Raw genomic sequence first — 22,687 nt, 5'->3', positions numbered from 1 at the left:
TCCGTTCAAGTTATATTGGTACTTTAGAAAAAGCGTGAAGTCTTGAAAACCTGTGTTTCCATTTTATGGTACGGAAAAAGTGTTATTAATGCCATATATAAGTCTGAAATGCAATCAATTCTACTTACAATACTGTACAATGGGTGTCTGTGTATGTGTTGACACATATTTATCAGCGTGCACGGTACACGTGTAATGTCAGCGTGTTCATACATTTTGGTCTGCACATGTACCCTCGCTAACATAGGCACATAACAAAATGGCCATAGGATGCAAACAGTATAGGGCTGGAACAACTATAATTAGATTGATAGATAATTAGATCGGATTCTCAGAAGAATGTCATACATTTGCTGGTTCTGGCTTCTCAAATGTGAGGATTTGCAACTATTCTGTGTTTTATATGTAGGTGATCTAAATATCTTTAGATTTTGGGATGTGGGTCGACCAAAACAAACATTTAGAGGACGTCACCTTGGGTTTCAAAATGATGATGGACATTTTTTTTTTTTTTTTACTATTTTCAGAAATTGTACAGACAAAATGATTAATTTATTAATCAAGAAAATAATAGACAGATCAATCAATATTGAAAATAATTGGTTATTAATTTGTTGAAGCCATACAAATTTGTGAATTGGACTTTCACAAGCAAATCGGCAAATTTGTGATCAACATCAACATGTGATCAGCAAATGTTTGGTAGGTTTACTTACTCAAAGATTTTATCCAATAATCCGAATAGTAAATCTGTTAAATTTCTCGTTATTAACTAATTATTCTTTGACTTATCATTTTAGCCCTTAACAAAATGCTTCAAAACATATACACCATATCCTGCATACTACACCACAAAAAGTATTTTATGCAACCCATATCAACTACATAATGGCACCACATAACTGTCTTAGAAAGTGGCAAAAACATACAACTAACCACTCCTTTTCATCTTAGTAACATGCTTTCTTGAAAGCAATGTTTAGTTGTTTTATCAGGCCTAGATGGGGTTGAAGCATATTTGGTATGCTCAGTGAGTATAGAAAATGGAAAACTGAGGGCCAACAAGTGCAAGTGTGTGTGTGAGTGTGTGTGTGCGTGTGTGTGTGTGTGTGTGCCACAGCATACTGTCCCGTTCCAGAGGTCCTCTCACCCTTCAGCTCTACCCCTGCCCAGCTAGCAGCGGAAAAACACAGACAATGGCGAATGATTTAAGTTCCCGTCACCTCAATGTCACAGCCCAGTCTGCCATGGCCCGACTGCCTCGGTACCCTGCAGGTACACATCTCTGCCTCACACAGTGATTCAGAGGAGCTGAGCAGTGCTCCAGTGCCAGTCAGATGTATTGCTCTCCTACTCATCCAACCAGCAGACACTACCATTAATAAGAATTTGATCTCATTCGTCTGCTAAAGATAGAAAGATAATAATCGAGTCAGTTATAAGAAATTGAGGGGAGGGCTATTTGGAGAAGCAATTTGTGTAATTTAACGAGTATGCCGCGTTGTAACTCGAATAAATACACGCGCACGCACACACACACACACACACACACACACACATTTATGTATTGGTTGAATGACCTGAGTCAAAGCAGTCAGAGGAGAAAGCAGAATCGGCACTGTGTCCAAGGCATAAACAACAGTTATTGACGTCACCCAAAATCAACAGTGCAAGGGCCTGAGAAAGACAGACAGCCAATTTATATAACAATGTGAAAAAAGAGGGGCTTTGCGATGAGCGCGACAGCTGTGCTTAATCACAGGAACTAAGCCAAGAGAGATGTGAACGGACACAGAAGGCCTGAAAGAAGGTGAAGAAAGCTGGAGGGAGGAAGAGAGAGCTCGAGGGAAAATAGGAAGATGGGATATAAGACTGTTGAAAGGGAACAAAGTATCAACTCTCAAACCCATATATTTCAAACACAGAGCCTGAAAAAGGGATGGAAGATTTAAGAAGAGAAGGGCTGTTGCACGGAGAGTTCAACCCTGTGAGCGCAAAACTCTCTTGACAAAACACCCCACATATGAAGCATGAAAGTTTGATGCTTCTCTTTTTGCATCACCAACACCCTGCAAAGAGGGGTACATTTGCCAGAACCAAGACAGGGAAAGGGAGTTGTTGTTCCACTCAATCAACCCACTGTAGTTTCAATAAGAAGAGCAGTGTGCTTTGCTTTTCTTACCTCTATTCCATGGGGAAGATCATCAATTAAATAAAATGCTACAGGATGGGAGACCTAAAATGTGTGTTTCAAAGTTTTTTAAAGATAATTTTTTAGATATGGTAATATCAAGTTTGAATGATGAAATCAAGACATTTCTGTTAAATATTCTACACTACAAATCCTCCTGTGAAGAGACCTACACCAGATCTACTTTCCTTGGTTCAGTCCATCCTGTCCCCTAGACCCTGGCCATTCATCAGCAGGCTTCACAAGACCCGAGCCATTCATCCTGAGCCTCACAGTCTGCCCAACAGGATTTGTGATTCAATTTGACTGAGTGATGTCCTGCCCTCCCCGCCACGGGCCAGAACTAAGGCTACTGGGGTTTGCTGGGAAAGTAGGGTGCAGGGAACAAGGACACACAGGAGACAAACGGTGTAACAGCGGCACCCACTACTGCTGCCGCACAGCTCGAGGAAGAGATTTAGTCACATATTGCAGATGTGCGTAGCCAGTTTATCAGAGGACACAAGCATGCCAGCAGACATAAACACAGACATACAAAAATAGATGCAAGAGATGGACAATGATTTTGAAAATGCTGCACTGACTGTGATACAAGTACTGTACTGCACACTGAGGTGAAACGCAGATAAAGCAAGACCCAGGAAAACAAAGTGGATGTAAGTTACTATTACTTTATAAGCCCTACGCGTCATCTCTGTCTCTCACTTTATCTCAGCAGGGAGGTAGCGAGAGCATGAAAGATTTAAAGAGAAGGCTTTTAGTTTAAACCAGAGCCTGGCCCGAAGACGCATACTCAGACACAGGATAGAGAAGACAGATACTGGGCTATCTCTGATAAAGCTTACTGTTAATATAATATCGATAGAGTTCCTGGGTAAAAACTGTAACATCCAAACACATAGACAGTTGCTAACACCAAGTATGCCTCAGGCCCAATAAAATCCTTCTAATATGACACTGTTGAGTCTAGGGTTGCACGACATGAGGAAAATATGCAATAACGCTGTTGAACATAGCAATAATGATACTTACTTGCAATAAATAAACAGAAATTAAAGTGTACTCCGTTCTGCATTTCAGCTGCTTTCAGTATTCTGCTAAAATACAACAAATTGCTTGTTGAATTTAAAACAAATGAAAGGAAATCACCATTACATATTACAACAAATTGAACATTGAATTGAATGGCACCATTAAAAAAAGAATGACAGTTACATTTGCCATTTTCTACTGATATTTTCTTTCAACTAACACAAAAAAATCTGTGTGTCTTTTGCGATATGTCGCAGCCTATCGCAATGTGGTTTTTGCACAAGTTGATATGGTGATGATGATGATGATAAATATATATATATATATATATATATATATATATATATATATATATTGTGCAGCCCTAGTTGAGTTCACAGTTGAAATACAGTGCTGCTAGATGCTGCACTTACTGTATCGCCTTGTGCAAGTGCAGCTCAGACACATTTAAACATGTATAAGGGGTTAAGACATGCACTGCCAACAATAATGTTGGCCATCCTGCAGATCTGCACTGTTGTGTTCAGTGGGCGGATCAACATTTGGTCTGTGACAGGTTGACGTGGAGAACGTTCACGGTAAAAGCTTTCGTCTTTCCCCACCAGCTATTATCGAACTGAGCTTGAATGAAGCAGTTAGCATCCAACTATTTCAATGAATTGCCTATAATTACACTGTAGCTCTCGCTGATTGGCATACTCCCAGTATATGTATCCAGTATGTGCAACTATGTACTCCTGCACAAGAGAGCAGGTCATTGCTGTGAATAACACGTTCTTAGTCACCTTGTCTGGTGGAATATCAGTTAAATAATCAAATGATAAACATTATGTAAAACACGTCTCATGTGCATACAGGCACGCAGTACAGCAATGCAGCAAGACACTCACACAGATGAACAACATTTTTACATAGTATATGTTCAAATACACACGCTATATATAAACACATTATATGCATTAGAAACGCACAAGGCAGCCAGCCATGCGCTAAGCTTGAGTTGACGGAGTTCATTCGGAAGATGTAAAATATTTATGAGGGAAGACTCTGCAGGGTAGGAAGAAGAGATGAAAATAGTGAGGGAGCAACAGAGGGATAGCAAATAACGAGACGAATGAAACAATGACAAGCGAGCCCAATTCAAATGTCCTCTGTTACGGCTGAGCAGAAGAAATGCAAGCTAAATAAGTCATTGTCATTTCAAGTTCATTAGCTCACTGCGTGCCATCCCCTCCTGGGAGCACGGAGAGACGGGGGAAAGGTATATTTGTACAGTAGCAAAAAAAAACTGAGCTTATGTACAATGGAATATAAACTCATATTGAAGATTGCTTTATGAGTTTTAAGCTTGTATTTTTAATATTCCCTATTCTACACAAGAAAACTCAGCGATTACACTTTTTTAATGGCAAATCCTTCATTGTAGCCTCTCCAGTTCCATAAACACGGCTATCTATAATTCAGTCAATTGCTGCAATAAATGTGTAGCCAAAAACAGTCACAAATGTATCAAGAAATGTTAAGTTACAAACCAAATTGTATATGTTGAAACAACATTTCCTTACTCTTCGATTATTCTTCCATATTTTATGTAGACATATATACAGAGAGAGTACCAGCACCTTGCTATTAATTAGTTTAAATGTATGTGGAGGACATGATGCTACATAGGATGTAAAGAAGGGTTATCTATAGATGGTTTACACAAATGGACACATTAAAAAGCAGATTAGACTTAGTGAAAGGGCTGCTAAAGAGAAAGTGGAAAAAATAAAACATAATAAGATTTTAGGTAATAAAAAGCTAATCCTGTACCAGCAAACAGGATGACAATTGACAGTAATTACATATTGCCCCCTGTAATTATGAGCTTTTTTTGTGCGCCCCTCTTCTCATAAGGCCTTATCCTCTGGTCATTCCCGCTCCTCCATCTTCAGACAGTCACTCTACCTCCAGATCTAAATAGCCAAGCGTGGTCAAGCCAAATAAGCAAACCACCATTAAGTACATTGGGCTTTCCTTAGCCACAAATAACTATGAGAAATGATGTCACATAAAACCAGATCTCACTATCTAATTACAGAAAAATGTGCTTAGAAAGCAGCAAATCCAACAGGAGATGAGAGTTGGAGTGGACTCAGAAAGAACAGAAGAAAGCTGCTTCGCCACAAACTGGGAGAGAGAGATATAAAGAGACTGCAGTGCACAGCTCGAACAACCAATTTGGGTATTCTGGTTGCTAGAAGAACTAATGTTAAGGGGGACCAAGGATCTCTGCCGTTTAAGCCAATTATACAGTGGAGATCCCGAAAATGTACCGGATGGAGAGGAAGAGATGCAGTAGGATCACAGAGCACTAAAGCCTGGAAAAACTGGGCATGCTGGGCCTCCAGGAAGCCAATAAAACAACACACAGATTTCACTGTAATTACATTTAAACTCAGAGAAAAGGAAGTTGGGGGGACGGTTAAAGTGAGTGTGAGAAAATGGATTCCCACAGTAGGATTTGAAAAGAAAACTGGACAACAGGATGCTCCATAATTTTACAGAATCTTTAAATCACATTGAGGCAACATTTTAAGAGCTTATTTATCTTATTACCACACTTCTCTCCCAAGGCCCAGAAGACAGAGGAGTCCCCGGGTGCCATCATGTGTAGCTCTATAAACATTGAAGATTTTCTTAGATTTCAAACATATGTTTTTGTTGTTCAGGCTATAAAATGGGTGGTAAACTAAAATATGAAGTACCAGAAACAAACTAGCAATGTCTTTGGAGAGCATATGTGAGCATGCAGTAAATTTCACAAGAAGAATTAATGAATTCCCAACTTACTTTGCGGGAGTAGATAGGAGGGGAAGAATGAGAGATAAAGCCTCAAAGGCAGAAACGACTTAGGGAGAGAAAACGAGGGGAGAAAATAATTACGATAATGGAAACTAGTGTGAAACAGTTTATCTCGATGAGAGAAAACCTGCAGGAAATTATGAACGTCAAGTAACAATAAAGCAAAATAACTATTGTGTGGAGCCACTTGCCTGGAGCGGCTAAAAAACTAAATCCTCCAAAATGACCAATTTAAAAAAAAAGCCAAAGAGGGAACTGTCAGAGAGCGGCAGATTGGATGAAGATGAAGAGAAAGTGGCAACTGTTCTGCAACCCAAGTGTGGAAACATGTTTGTAGTTTGGAAGAGATTGTGGAGAAAAATGTTGACTCCTCTGGGGAGATAGGAGGGGAAACTGGAGACAATGAAGATATTCACAAATCTTGAAACACCTGGGATATCTGCCTCCCACCCACATGCAGAAACACATACGCCATCATGCTTGATAACTTGTAGTCCAGTTTTATTCTGCAGATGTGAGCTGTAGTGTGTTTTTAATAAAAACCTGTGTGGAAGAAAGGGCCACTGTTGAACAGAGCCGAAAAGAAATGATTGCTTATCAAAGGGAAGTGTGTAGTAGAAGGATGTGTGTACTGCTGCGCCTGTGTGTCCTATCTTTATTAAATCTGTTTTGTGTGTGCCAGGCATCTGAGCAGCGAGCTGCTGGACACATTTTAGGCATTCAACACTTAGACGGCACCTTACTGATTTTATCATCTATTCCAATCGTTTTATATACTGGCCCAGTCTCTCATCTCTATCATATGTGAGAGATAGGAGCCTGAAGGCAGTCTCCATCAGAGAATATCCATCTATTTTGGCAATTATATCCACGAGCTGGATCAGAAGATGGGGAAACGTTAAAAAAAAAAAAAAAGACATTGGACAATGTAGTCGCTGCACACAAACTGCTTCAATCATTGAAGACATGACATAGTATTTTCAAGTCGTAATGCCTCAGAATCAGCTGATCCTGGCACGTTAAGTAAAAACAAAATAAAAACCTGTCCATTATTTGATTAGATTAGATGATATAGATGATTGACGGGAATTTAATCCACAACTATTTTGACAATCAGTTAATCATCAAAATTATTTGTCAAGCATAATGCATAATATTTGCCGATTCTTTTGAATAACAGTATTTTTTAGTATATATGTGTTGCTTTTCTCTGCTTTATTTCATTTTTAATCAAATATATTCAAGTTTTGGGCTATTGGCCAGACAATTCACATCTTATTTACTTACATATTTTTATTATCAGAATCAATGACATTTAAAGTGCCCATATTATGAAAAAAACTTTTTCTGGGATTTGGGGTGTTATGTTGTGTCTCTGGTGCTTCCACACTCATACAAATTTTGAAAAAAATCCACCCATGCTGTTTAGAGTGAGATACAGTTTCTGAATGTGTCCTGCCTTCAGTCTCTGGGTGAGCTGTTCAAAATCGGCACGGCTTGTGACGTCACAAGCTGAAACGAGCAGGCTAACATTAGCTCGTAGTGTTAGCATGCTAATGCTAACGCTAGCATGCTACCTCGTTCTCAATAGCAAAGCACTGCTACAACACACACAAGTTCACCATAATCTACAAAAGAACTACTTCCATGTGCGCCCTCATTTAGAAGTCTCCCAGCTAATCCTGCCTTGCAACTGACCAAAGTTGTAGAAACAGCCTTTCTTTTACTGTCTATGAAGCTAGCTAGCTGACATGGTCTACAGCTGAGCTACTGGGCATGTGCAAGTGCAATCAAAGATAGTACAGAAGAAGAAGAAGAAAAGAGGTCTCACTCTGTAGCTAAAACAGAGACCAGCTGAAAAGAGGATCTGCAGCAGTGAGAGAGAGTGTTGCAGTACAACAAAAATATGGTGTTTTTTGAAAATTAAACCATGTAAACCTATTCTGGTACAACCTTAAAATACAATTATGAACCTGAAAATGAGCATAATATGGCTGCTTTAAGGAATACCCAACCCCATATCCTGAATGTGTTGCCATAGTGCCAGAGCCACAGGACTTCCCAACAAATACTCCAGTCCACAGCTGCACACAGTGCGTATGTGTGTGTTGGTGTAGGGCGTGTCACCATGTAAAAGTCATACTGGGTGCCCTCACTTAATATAGTAGTAGGTTTGGGTCTGTACCATCTGTCAAGCAGTGGGACGGCAAGAGGAGAGGTAGCTGGAGCAGAAGCGAAGCCCCGCTGAGAGCTAAAGCCAGTTCCTTGTCACTTCAAATACCCCCCTAGTCTACAGAAAGCGCTGCTAGAGGGAACATGAGCAACAACAGCTTGTCATCATGGCACACGTATTGTGCATTTACATAACTGACGAAAGGGCAAAACAAAAAAACACTGGCAATCATGCACACACACACACACACACTTTGCACACAATCCAATTCAAATGTATGGCAATGACAGCAAATGGAAAGGAAAGGAATATTTAATAACATTGAAAGTATGGCTTTAGAAGTCATGCAGAGTCCACACACATCTGTGCCACACACACAAATGTGTGGGGCAGAGAGACAGTGAAGGGGCTTGCTGTGACAAGGGAATAATTCTCCTTTGACACAACCAATTCCTCTGAAGACAAAAGAGGAGTCATACTCCAACACACTGCAGCTCTCAGAGGAACAACACACATGTCCCCCTCACTACCACACACACACACACACACACACACACACACACACACGCCTGTTGCAATGACACTGCATACCCCTGTGGTGACATAAAAAGACTGGCCTATGTGGTCATCTGTGTGTGTGTGTGTGTGTGTGTGTGTGTGTGTGTGTGTGTGTGTGTGTGTGTGTGTGTGTGTGTGTGTGTGTGTGTGTGTGTGTGTGTGTGTGTGTGTGTGTGTGTGTGTGTGTGTGCGTGTGTGCCAAAGGAGGGGTGTACGTGTGAACTCCTACTCTCACATTAGACAAGTGACAGGGAACAAAAGACACGAGGAGTGCGAGAAGAGAGAAAAGAGAGGGGCGGCAGCAGCTGAAGTGCATGCTGGTCCGCGAAGAGGCAGCTGATACTTGCTAAGGTATTGTATTGCACTGTATTCTAAAAAGCAATGTCTCTTGGGCCTCAATTTCCTACCTTTTACACTGAGGTGAATTGCTGTAGTTTTAAATTAATCATAGGAAATAGAAAGTAAAATAGTGACATGTTTGTCAGCTCTTACATCTTTCTGTCAAAAAATGAGTAACTATTTTCTTGACTTGTGCTTTTTAAAGAAAATAGGATTTTTAAATTGTAGAGTGGCCTCTAATTGTCTGCTCAAAAATGATTTAGATTAAGACGACGACTACTATCGCCCTCACTCAAAAAACAGTTAAGAGTGGAATATGTGAAAAGGTTTCTCCGTCCTTGTTCACACACTATGGAGAGTTCAGAGCGACTAAACATGTTTGAACAGACTGTCCTCCAGATTTCCATGTAAGTTTCTAACAGGCCTGCGACTGAAAACGATTACATAAGAAAATGCAGCGCAGAGCACGTTTTTAAATGGAGCCTTTTTAGCTCCATCTTTTCTCTTTTCTTTGTGTTGTTTTTTTCCTACAGTACATATAGCCCGTCATAGGGCGGAGCAGGGTCTAGAAAAAACCAAGCAGACCAGGGCAGCCCAAGTAACAGTCAGCAGTCCATCGGCCTGCTCTATCCCCCCCCCCCCCCCCCCCTCTCCCTCTCTCTCTTTGGTGAACATCAAACACACTGTGGTCTGTTTCATGCTCCCTGCAGACCATTATGGCTTAATGCTTCAAGAGGCTTCTTACTGACTTCAGCGTTTTAACAACTCTAGCATATTCAGTTGGTAGGCAAACACACGTATGCAGAGAGACATGCACGCTCACAGAAACGCATAAACAGGCACAGACAGGAGCCCAGATGCAGGGATTCACACTCTTTAACTGCAGGAGAGTTATGGGCCTGCACACTGTGATACAGAAACAACTGTTGCTTTTGCTTTAATCTGTAGAGGAAGACCAACAGATGCATGGGACTTTATGCTGACATTAACCTTCAAATAAGCGCTGGCCCTCTTATCTCCAAGACAGTTTTAATTAGTTCCATTCACAAAGGCAGCAATGTGTAATTCAGTGCGATCAATTAGCTATCCACCACATGGAGAATAAGAACCCCACATCAGCAGGGTTATTAATGGGATGGAGATAAGGCTTCTGTCCAGAATGCCCACAATGACAACACTGCAAGCTTATCTCAACACACAAACACACACACACAGTATTTACTATTTATGGTTAGGTTTGGTCTGTGCCTTTATCTGTCAAGAGCCCTTTTCAAAAATGGAATACGTAACATTGCTGGCTTTATGCGTTTAAGTAATGTGTTTTTGTCAGTCGGACATACAGTAGGTGTGCAATTTGCAAATGTTGTTATGGCTTTAGAGTTTTGCTAAATAAGCATTCAATCATCCATGCGGCTTGCATGAATTGAAAATGTCTGTTTTGTGTTTTGTGGGACTAGTCCATTTTTATTTTCTTTGTGCATAACAGATGATAATTAAGTGACTAATTTATTACAGTGGTTTTCTTTTTGCTCCTATTCATCCTCATTCTGGTTTAGCCTGTACATTAATGGCATTCAGACTTCTGCCATGTTGGAAGTGTTGTGGAAAATCCTATGATGTCCGAGCTTGTGATATTGCTTTTTACATAAAAATGACCCTGGGCAGGGGTGTCCTGGTGCCCTAGGTTCACATCCAGTTGGGACTTTTTTAACATGCCTCCCTGAACTGAGACACAGATTAAGTCTCTGTGCCCTACTCTGTGTACTATGAAGTGTCCAACAATTTAGCTCAGAGACACTGTTAACTGTGCTATGCCAGTACTAGAAGGTTACTAAATAATTGATAACACTGTGAATATATTTTTTATAATCCTAACTGGCATTAGAGTACATTGCTGAGGGGAAAAGAATGAGGTGCCACCACAGGTCAAGCAGCCTCACAGGGGAGCTGGAGGGTCTTAAGCTTACAGCAATTGGTGGTAGCTATAGATATACTATAAAACTCCACAGAGATTAAGAGCTTTACAACATACAACATTGTACATGGTCTGCATTTTACTCTGGACCATGAACACTCAAGTAGATGGGCCATTTGGATTGCAGATCATGCAAATTCTGAAACCACTGATGGTGAAATAAAAAGTCAAATGAGTATGACTCCTTCATATATTTTTGCTGTTTTGTTGTTGGTTTTGCAGCCTCTCCCTGGCTGACCAGCTATGTTGTTTTCTGGCAGTGGACTCCTATCTCCATTTAACCTCCTGCTGGAAAGTATTGTTGCGGGCAGCAAACCCACTAGCAGCCATTATCTTATCATTACCCAGAGTCAAAGAGGTGAGAGAGTTGCCCGGGGAGATTTCCTACCCAGTGTGTGAAAACTCATGCTCTGTTTTAGCTACAGTGCTGCTATTACTGTATACTGTGCATTCCAAGACTCGTACACAAATTCACAGTCAAGCTGTTAGTTCAAAACATTCCCATACTTTTTTTTCGCTGTGGGCTACCATACTGATCAGCCCATATTTCCAGCCACAAGCCCGTCTTTAGTCAACAACAGTTCCTAGCAAGCCTGGTGAGCAGCAATCCCACTGTATCATTAGCCAAACACTGGTTAGAGATGACACTTCAGAGCACGGAGAGACTCACACAGTCAGCCTGTAGCAACCAGCAATCAACAACAACACAAATACAGCATGGGAAAAGCCAGTGCCGTACCAAAATGTTACCAGCCTTCGTGCAGATGTCTCATGCAGCTTGTCTCTTTGTATAGACTTATATGTCATTGAGCATCTCCTACTCATTGGCTGCCAGCTGCTTTCAAAGAGCGTCTGGCGCCTCTCCCTTTAAGAGCCGACGAGAGAGAGAGAGAGAGAAACAGAGAGATGAAGAATGTCATCCCCCTGAAAGACAAAAAGATTTGTCATCAAGACTGTAATGATGGGGTGGGAGAGGGAGGGGGCAGTGCAGGGAGGAGACAGATGAACCTCATAAAAATCAATCATCCATTTTTTAGTAAATAAATACTAACAAAAAAGCTGTTTCCAAAACTGATTACACTGGACGGAGTTAAACTAGCATCATCACACTTGATGACTTGCGAACCATCGCTTTTCGTTTCTGCTCAACTGATGCTGTTCCCATGGTCCAGTAAACACAGCTTTAACACAATAACAAACAGCATACCCTTAACTCAATAGCTTTCTTCCACGTGGCTTTTTCTCTAGGGCAAATGACTTAAGGCCGGGGGACTATCCAATCTGTTATATGAGGCGTATCCATGTGAAAGCAACATATAGGAATCTGTTTCTGCCGCTGACTGAGCATAATCAAACTGTGATATGGGATGGGGCTGTTAAGCTGTTGTGTTTAAAAAAATAAATAAAAAATATGTACCTAATTCAAATGTAAAGAGCAGATGTATAAAAGTATATCTTTAAAACTCAAACACTTTGAATTTAATGAGAACAACATATCAAATGAGTTTAGGAGCATATTACTTGCAGACCTTGTTGAGACTTTAATTGCATATGCTGTCATGTTTGAGTATACACGTTTGTGCTTCTGGAAATGAACTTTAATATTAAGTTCAGAAGTATATTTGCAACCTTGTGTGCCAAGGGATTTAACCTCGTACAGTATATTGTGCTGCAGCATTGAAAAGCATTTGAAAGGGCTGCGACTGGACATCATTTTTAGACTTGGGGATGCGGTCATCTCTCATTGTCCTCCCATACTGAATCGGGCTGTTGTTCTCAGCATGTCACCTTGAGTCAGGGCCAGCCAATATATTAAGTTGATCAAGCTCTGGTGTCACAGCAGGAAATATCCTTCTGCAAATGTCAGGGATCATGCACAACATTCAGGTGGCTCATAATTTGGAGGCATAAATTAAAGCTTTCATATTTTACTAAGGTGTTTAATATGCCAGACTGGAGCAGATGAGCGGTTATTTATGCTTGAGAGCCAAGAGACAGGGACACGAGGAGAAATATTGTCAAAGCCAAATCTCCCCTTTCCTCTCTCTCTTACTCTGTCTCACATCCATCCACTGCTGCATCTCTCTTTTTCTGTCTCAGCTCTCTATCTATCTCTTCCTGGCACTCAGTGTCTGTCCAACTCCCTTATTTTTTCTCTTACCCCAGACTTAAGTAAGCTCCACATCATTGATTGAAACAAGAGGAATAGATGGTGTCATGACAAGACAGATTTCTATCTTTAAAGCATTATGGATTACAGACATTTGGAAGAAAAGAAGATTTTTAAGGTGCCTGGGCTGGCGTTAATTCTGTCAAATGATTTATTCAGTATGGTCCATCAATTAAATTAGAAGTGTCCAGTTACTAGTTGGCACTCACTACCTTATGATGTATGGTGTGATGACATGAGCTAACAATTTCATCACATTACCGCCCCACCCTCAAATCTTATAATCTCTCCTATCCTATCAGTGTAATCACTAGGAAAGATCTACTGTATGCCTTTGCATCGGATATCATGTTCCTCATAAGCCTACTCTTACAGTAAAGCTCCTTTAAGGCATCTTAGTCGCAGCTTTAGATAATCACGAGGAAAACACCTCAAATCTGTAGGGCGAAAAGCAAAACCACGTTATAAATGTGCCATTTCTGTCACGACACAATGCTCTATCTGCAACCGTGCCATGCTGTGTGAAAGCCCATATGTGTTCAGAAAATAGAGCAGTTTCTACTATAGGATCATTATTAGTGTGTGTGACCTTTAGGTGAATACTGCCGAGAGTCACCCTTGGATTTCTCAGAGCCATTCGGTCTGTGCTAATGGACATCTCTGTCTTCACATGGGAGAAGAGTTTATCTACTGTCACAGTAGTGTGGCACTCCGTGTAAAATGAATTGGACAACATAGAGAAGGTAACTGACGCAGAGTCTAGAGGGGTTTTTTTGAGGAAAGGGTTATGTTATCAGGTTGGGAGGGACTGTGGCAATGTTACAGTCAAAATCATTGAGCACGTCCACACTCCTTTATTGTTAATAAAAGACTGTCGATTACTTCAAATGTGTACTGTTGTATAGTGTTGTACTTTTTGAAAACAGTTCTTCACATTCACTAATTTGACAGTTTTGGGACAATGTCAAAAAAAGTATGTGAGTTTAAAACTATTTAAAAAAAAAATGATTTTATATCCTTTTAATCTGGGCACAGAAAAGTGGTTGTGTAAGCATCACAGTCTCCTGTCTTGTCCATGCATGTACTATGCTGTAACTGTAGAACCTGAAATTGCAGTAACTGCTTGTGTTTGTTTGTGTGTGTGTGTGTGTGTGTGTGTGTGTGTGTGTGTGTCTGTGTGTGTGTGTGTGTGTGTGTGTGTGTGTGTGTGTGTGTGTGTATGTGTGCGTGTGTGTGTGTGTGTGTGTGTGTGTGTGTGTGTGTGTGTGTGTGTGTGTGTGTGTGTTCATGTGTGTGTGTTCATGTGTGTGAAAACGTTGCACTGAATTCCAGAGGAGGCACACGTGTAATCATCTGAACTGCAGTGGGGCTTGTGACTATCTGACATCAGACCATGAATGACACCGTGAACAACATAATATCACATTTGCGTGGGTACAGCACATGGTCAAGTGACTGACTGGCAATCTATAAAGAAGAATCCCATACACAAAGACCAGACAGCTTAAAGAAGGGGAAAGATTAGGGAGTGTCTTCAGAAAGTAGCACCTTAGTTTATTAGAGCTATAGTTATAGGGAAACTCAGAAATGAGAACAGAAACAGAGTTGCTGTTTCTGCATCTGTGTTTCTGAAAATGTCACATGTCACGAGAATTTGCAGGGACTTTCTCATATTTCTGATCAGGGATCAAAAAGCCAGACTGTCTGTGACATGTCTGTACTGTCCCAATATCTTTTCAAAGCAGCATTTCATCTTGAGAAATAGCCGAGAGCTAGAGCTCCTCTACTTCACCATGTGACCTGAAATTAGTGTACTGCAGGTTTAAAAGGTAAAAAGATAGAAAACTGGGTTTGCTCACTCTCACGACAAAACAAAATACAAAAATCCATCCTTGTAAGATTGTGGTGAACAAGTCAAATGTTTAAGTTAGAGTTTTCTGCACTAATGTGTGCAGTTTGTGAACCAAATGCACACATACCCACAATCATTCATTTATACACTTACAAAAAAAAATGGTGCTACTGCAGGTGCCACTTTGGCCCAAAAATAGACTAACATTCCGAGGGGGACTTGCAAAGGGATTAGGGTTCTCAGTGGCAATGAGTTTATAGCAACTGTATGGGGCTTCACAGTGTGCTGAACGTGTTATGGCATAATTTGAACAAAATGGTGTATTGTATTTGGACAGGTAGATGTTTCTGAAAGTGTGTTCGGTTTCAGGGGAAAATATCACATTTTGTTCACAGAAAGAGTGCGCACATGACCGCAGCAGACGTTGGTCAGGCGGTATTTTAAAGGAACTTACCTGATATTTCAGACTGAGGGACACCGTCCAGAGCGAATCCTTTCCCGCTATAAAACTGCCTGATATCCGAACAACTCCGGGCTTTGCTGGTCCCTTTGTCGCCATAGGCTGGTGCTGTTAGAGAGCACACTGCCAGAGCCGCGATGATGAAGGAATCCATCCCAGCCGACTGCTATAGGCTATGTGGACTTAGTCAAGTGCAAATCCGACGAAGCAACTGTGTTGAAACGGAGCAGGAGACTCCCGTTAAGTGGCCGCGTGTGAAACAGAGCTACTGAGTGCTGCTGTGCGTAAAATATCCTCCACCTTCCTACTGTATATCCCTCCTGCCCTTTCTGGTGCGTCTGCAGAGTCTGTGGCTGCTCTCCGCGCACGGCACAGGAGCGACTCTTCACAGCGCAGAGGTCCCGTGTCTTCCCACTCCTAGGGACCGATGTGGACAGGACAGGAGCTTTATTAATTTCCCCGCAAACAATTGAATCTTCTCACGCTGTGCCCAAGATGAGAGCAGACCCCCTGTCTGATACATCCACTGTTGTGGGTTTAGGCTCACCTAGAGAGAGGGAGAAGCAAGAGATGAAAGAATTAGGTTACGCGTTTACAGCGGAAATAATTCAGGTTGTGTCAGAAAATAGCACTGTATTGCGCTGACGCTGTGCAGCCAGGTTCTTTCGCCACACGCCTACCGGCTATATGGGGTGCGCACAGGCAGCTACCGCAGCTCGTCCCCAGCTCAGGATATTCTGAACGATGCTATGCCAGCGCTGCCACTCTGGAAATGAGGAGGAGGCGGGGATGGGGGGGGAGAGGGGGGGGGAGAGAGAGAGAGAGAGAGAGAGAGAGAGAGAGAGAGAGAGAGAGAGAGAGAGAGAGAGAGAGAGAGAGAGCGAGAGAGAGAGAGAGAGAGAGAGAGAGAGAGATTAAGTGAGACTGTGAGAGAGTATAGGTTTCGTGTTCCTCTAACGTTTTATTCTGTCTCATCTAAATATTATTTTTAGACATTTTTCAGAATAACATTACAGGTTTGAATCGTAGGTTTTGGAAACATCTGTCATCTTCATGTATTAGTCAAAGTGTGTACTGTACTGTATGTGGTGTTTTGCTTTATCATAAGGTGGTCTGGTTCTCAGTGAAAGAATGTGCCCTACGCGTCCTGACAGCGTGATCTCCACCAGCCAGGTGTCACAGGTGAACCGTGGGCGTGCACTCGACCCCCACGCACCCACCCACCAATACAGGTCAATGTTGAAAACCTCTCCTCCACTCCGCAGTGTGGCTGCACACATGCGCCATATCACTCCTCAAGGTGCAATTAAACAAGTCACTACCTGCCCAGTGCTGCGAGTTTAGCTGTCACCTGCTGAATGCCTTCATTATGCGAGTTTCTGTACTTGTATGTTTACTATGCTCACCTTCAGTATGAACCCAGGTAAAAAAGTAGTGTACTTTAGTGTATTAGAAATATGAATAAAGTACATGAAGTATAAAACAAGTATGCTTCTACTTGTGCTTTATTTAAAGAGTATTTAATATGTACTTTTTAAAAGTATACTTCAAAATAGATGTAATTAAGTTCAACTTCAGAGTCCAAAAAGTAAGTATACTAATTTAGCAGTAATCAAATTATTTTTTAAATGTACTTTTTGGAAGTGTACTTTGTTGTTAATGTATTTTAAATTGTATAGAAGTTTATTTTTGTATAGAAGTGTATTAAATTTGATATACTTTTATACACTACAATTCTGACCATCTCTTTACCTAGGCTACATAAGTTGCTATGAAGCCGCAAGATCTGAAAGTAGGCTATTTTTCCCATTAGAGTTTTACGTAACAACACCGATATTAGGCTAAGTAGTAAGTTATTTTTTATTTAACACAAACGCACAGGTTTGTGGATGAATAAATGATATTACTAAAAGTATGGTTATGTTAGGGCCGTTGTTTCCATAAATTTCAATTTAATTTCTGAGAAATCACATTTTTTTGTTGTTTCTGTATGTCTAAAAACACCAACTACTAGCTACTAACCACAGTCTATGCTACTAACTGTAGGCCTACTCATGAGCCACTGTGACAACGCTCCACTGTTTAATGCAATGCACGATGGGAACGTGAAAGCCGTTACTTTGCCGCAATCCGCTTTTGGCTGAGAAGCTGTCACTTTGCCGTCGCCCGCCGGACAGACCAGTTGCAGCTAACACTCGCCAGAGACGGTAAGTAACGTTAAGTAACGATCTCGCCCTCCCGTTGTCCATTGTTTAGCTATCGCTAGCTGCTGAGGAGTCAGACAACTTCATGTTTCCGTGTTTGTGTGTGGATTCAAGTGGATGTTGGTGAGTAGTGGGAAGCTATTTTTTAACTAGGTCGGCACCCTTTTTTCACCTGCTAACGTTAGCTAGCTACAGTTTAAAAAAAAAAATTCAGTTGGGGTGGGGGGGGGCTGTTTGTGAGGATTCGAAGTTAATCAGTTTGACGTCAATGGACATTAATTTAGCCATCCGTTAGCTAGCTAGCCAAATTACTTTTCTCACTGGAGGGGCTTTTTGTGAGTAACGTTAGTCAAAAACGTTTTAACAAGTTCGGCGGACATCAACGTTAGCCACCTGTTTGCTGGCTTAGCTAATGTCAGCTAAATTGCCTAAACCGTCGTTTTAACCAGTTCATAACCAGTTCAACTGTTTCAGTATTATTCTACTTGGGCGGCCCGCCTACATTAGTCTACTACCTCTCTTTCCTCTCTCTGTTCATCGCTTTTCTTTTTATGTCTTTTGTTTCTTCTCTGCTCTATCCTTTTCTTCCCATCAAATCTCCCCTCCCTTCTTTTCTGTCCTCTCCATTTTCCTCCCCTTTTGTCCTCTTGTACATAAACATTGTGGGGAATTTCTGGAATTTATTTGATAAATACATGTGATTATCCTTAGCAAGATGTGTTTTACTCTTGTGTCCATTATCTTCCAGACCACTGAGCCAACACACATCAGGTGCCTATGTCTTCGGGGACTGCCTGTCATCTTGGCGGATGATTCTTCTGCCTTCTTCAAGGCATGCTCATTTGTCTCATTTTAAGCCATTAATGAACAGTGCTTCTAATTTTCAGAATGATTTGATCAGCAATCAGTGTCTCCTTAAGGGCCTCTGTTAAGTCTCTATTTATTGCCAAACAGAGATAGCTTACCCACTTTCAGTCCCAGTTCTATTGAAAAGATTTAGAAAATTGCTCACCATAACTAAAGTTGTATGAATCCTTTTACATTGCCCACTTTGTTTTTTTACTTTACTGTCACCAGTTGGAAGTTGTGAAAATGTTCTCGGGTCTTTAACTGAAATGGGAGTTCTGAGTGCACATGTTAGATTCTGGTTGCTCAATTAATCAACTAACTTGATGTTAGTTTCAACCGGTGACAGTAAAGTTTACAAAAAGCAATTAAGGTGAAATGTACTGAGTCATATGATTCACAAAATTGTTACATAGCAACAAAGTTTCTGGGAGTAGTTTTCTACATCTTTTCAGCACGACTGTGACTGGAAGTGGGTAAACTCCATATTTGGGACAAAGTGTTGCAATATACTGTACAGATCCAAATATGGCATTTGATTTATCTAAACTGGTATCATCCTTTAGTATACTATCAGTGCAGTTTATATTGTACAACGCTTTTCTTTATAAACAGTCACAGGCTCTTTTTGGTGTACAAAACACCATTGTCTAACTGCATGTTTATGTTTTCTCCTTGTCACTACGTTTCTTTCACATTAGGATGTAACTGACAAGGACTCGTACAGTTAAACTCCAGTGGGAATTCTCTGCCTGGGTTGAGAAAATACCCAGCTCAACCCATTCAGTGTAGGGATCATCTTGGAAGGGTCTGTGGTAATGGATGAACTGGCCAACCTTTCTCAGGCCTTTTGTGTCCTTTTCGTTTCACACATACAGCCGTTTCGGGTTGATCTACGCCCTGCACCTGGACTACCCCATGTGCATGAAAAACACTTTCAACTTTACTCAGCAGGTAATGCTCAAACTGGGTAGAAGTGAGCTGGAAGCGTAAAACGGGGTTCGAAATGGCTTTACTACTGCTCCAGATTTGTTTGCCTCAGTTTGTAATGTTGGACTTTTGTGTTGTATATGGCTTGGGGTATACATACATGTGTCCTATGGTTTTTGCGCAATATTCCATGACAGACAGGCTCTGATTACATTTAATTCAAATGAGTTGGATATTTTGTGTGTTAGTTTTGTGTGAGTAATAAAGATCCTTTTCTGAAATGCAATATGTAATCTGTTGTTGTAATGCACTTGAAAAATGTAATATAATATACTTGCAGTATAATAGCAACATTTATGCTTAAGTATAACAAAATGGGGGTAAAAGTACAGATGAAGTATACTTCAAACACAATTCATTTCTTGCTAACACTATAATAACATTGCACTGAAAGTATGTGTCTATGATGTTTAGGTTGTTATTGAACTTCACTTCAAATACATTATTGTCATAGTGGGACACTTTAAAAGCACTAAATATAGTTAGGAAGTGCATTTGTAGATCACTTGAAATATTACAGAGGCATACTAAATTAACATAGTTTATAGTAACAAGTATGATAACAATATATACAAAATGTACTTAAACACAACTATAAGTTGAGCTGCAATGCCTTTTTAAGTGTATTTCCATTAGAATGGCGATATAATGCAATTGTACTGTAAGTGTGCTTAATTGCTTATGAATCTAGATTTTCATTAGTGTATTTTAGTGCACTTGAAGTTTGAAAAAAATTGTTCCATTTTAGCATACTATTTACACTTGAAGTGTAGTCAAATATATGTTAAGTTGAAGTTGATACATAATTGAATACACTTAACTATACTTGGATTTGATGAAAAAAGTACAAAATGTAGAAAATATACTTAGTACACTTTATTAAAGTATATTTTTAATAGATTTCTTTTTCACCTGGGAAATAAGTTTGCACGTGTGGTCTTACGCAACCCCCGCTTGTTTTTGTCTTTTACTAACCTAGTGTCTTACTGTAGCTTTTCCTGTATAAAGGATTTTTACCTATATGGCGTTTGGCAAACACCATTTCTATTTCTTCTTACATTTCTAAAGGAAATGCAATGTTTATTAAGCAGGATATATTTACATAAATTGATAAAGGATCAGTGACTTCCGGTTCCCAGCTGCAGCAGTGATATGTACACGATGAATGCATTTTTTTTTCTTTTTTTGTATGTGAGAGGGGAAAGTTCACTCAGTTCAGGATGGGACGCTCTTGCTTGAGGCAACATTTGAGGTCATATGCTGCAATGAGCGAGCTGATTACACTTTGGGTATTGCAGTGGTTTCATGAGTGCATGGCTCATGTAGAAGCCATGCATATGAACACGCATAATCATACATTTAGGTGAAAAGTGTTACATGTTTCATGTTACATTACAAACCCCAAACTGACTCTGTGGTGTAGACCTTTTATCCAGTACATTTGTGTTATAGCAATAGACATCCACGTCAGTTCTCTTACTGAAAATACTCTCTTTAGTCATATCAATGTGTGAAATTGAATCAGACAGTGTTTGATGTTGTCACTCCTGTGGGAGATGCTTTTTAAGGATTGTTTGCGGAAGAAGATGCCACCGCACATTATCACAGTGACACATGGGAAAAACTCCAGCCTGAAATAACCAGCCGTCACACGACAGATAGACAAACAAAAGTAATAAGCAAAGACGGAGAGGAGTGAGCCACATGGCAAGAACAGTCATATCCTTGCCTCCCAATTACTCTTTTTTTTATGAAGGCAGGCATTGTTTATGAATACATTAGGAAATCTTACTCTATAATTACTCTGTTCCTCATGACTGGATGAGTCCAAACAAAGAGGACAGCATCTCACACTAAATGACAAATGGCTACAAGTGTTCCCTATTATTACTGCTCTGAAATGAGTAGTGAATTACACCTTCGTTCTGCAATGTCAAGTGTCATTTGCATCCTGCGCATGTGTTTGGGCAACTCTGGCACAACACCATCGGTTATTCTACTAAACTTGAGAATTGTGTAACTGTGCCACAGAGCAGACAGACACCACTTTCTAATTATGGATGCTATTATTGTTTCTTCACTTTTCTTGTTGCTGTGGGGGAACACAGGACACATGTGGCCAGAGGTTAATAAGTCTAGTGGCCTCAAAGCGTGTGTGTGTGTGTGTGTGTGTGTGTGTAATAAAATGTGTTGGTATTTTATATGGGATTGTGTATGTATGACCTTTATATGTATGTGTCTGTGCACATTTCTTCAGAGGCAGTTAGTGTGTGTGTGTGTGTGTGTGTGTGTGCTGCGTGTGTTTATGAGCCTGACTGTGTCCCACATGTGGCCATAGGTTGACAGTTCTGTTTGACTGATTGGCCCTCCACTGTCTGGTGTGAAGATCATGTAATTAACGCTCAGTAAAGCCACAGAACAGCCATGTTTTCATCAGGCTTCCTCCCATTGAAGTTTTATTAGCTCTGACCATGAAAGGCCTTCTAATGAGGAGCAGGATGCTGGGGGGAAGTTAGGGAGACCGAAGAGAGCAAAAGAGGGGAGGCCGAATGGTAGTAAAGAGAGAGGGGAGTACGGGGTAAGAAACTGTCACTTTAGTGTAAACATGCCGTAATTATGTGGTGAGCATTTTTAGGGCGTGATGAGGGTTTCTAGTGAAAATGACATTGCTTCTATACAGAAATACTACAGATGTTCATGTTCTACCACTCCTTTCAGGCAAAACCACTCACACTTAGTTTCAATGTAGATAGATGGAAGAACATGTAATATACAGTAACAGCCATTTCCCTCTAAATGCACTATACACTTTACAACTTTGCACACTAAAAATCTGTAATATGTATGTTTAAAAGTTAATCAGCCAGGATAAGGGATAGAGAACACGATACGCTCAGTCAACACTTGCCTAACTCTAAAAGGTGGCTACTCCACTCTTTATCCACATACAGTACTTTTAGTGACAGTGACTCTAACGTAGCCAAGAATAGCTTCGTCAGTAAGACTGCTCTCAGTCTCAGTACTGCTCTTCCTGCTCCAGCTTGGTCACT

General features: G+C 40.6%; 1 protein-coding gene across 1 annotated transcript in view; it reads right to left on the bottom strand.

Moving 5' to 3' along the window:
- Positions 1-16,398, bottom strand: part of gpc1b (glypican 1b) — a 75,031-nt gene extending 58,633 nt beyond the window's left edge. The window contains exons 1-2 of the mRNA XM_031281151.2: positions 16,278-16,398; positions 15,592-16,144 (exon numbers count right to left, since the gene is read on the bottom strand). Of these exons, the coding sequence (XP_031137011.1) occupies positions 15,592-15,751 (160 nt within the window). The 5' untranslated portion in view covers positions 15,752-16,144; positions 16,278-16,398. The remainder of the gene's footprint in view (positions 1-15,591; positions 16,145-16,277) is intronic.
- Between the last annotated feature and the right edge of the window lie 6,289 nt (positions 16,399-22,687).

The sequence above is a fragment of the Sander lucioperca genome, chromosome 9 (genome assembly GCF_008315115.2).
Source record: "Sander lucioperca isolate FBNREF2018 chromosome 9, SLUC_FBN_1.2, whole genome shotgun sequence".
NCBI classification, from domain to species: domain Eukaryota; kingdom Metazoa; phylum Chordata; class Actinopteri; order Perciformes; family Percidae; genus Sander; species Sander lucioperca.
Note: the sequence above shows the minus strand (reverse complement) of the source record. Positions and strands in the feature narration are given on the sequence as shown.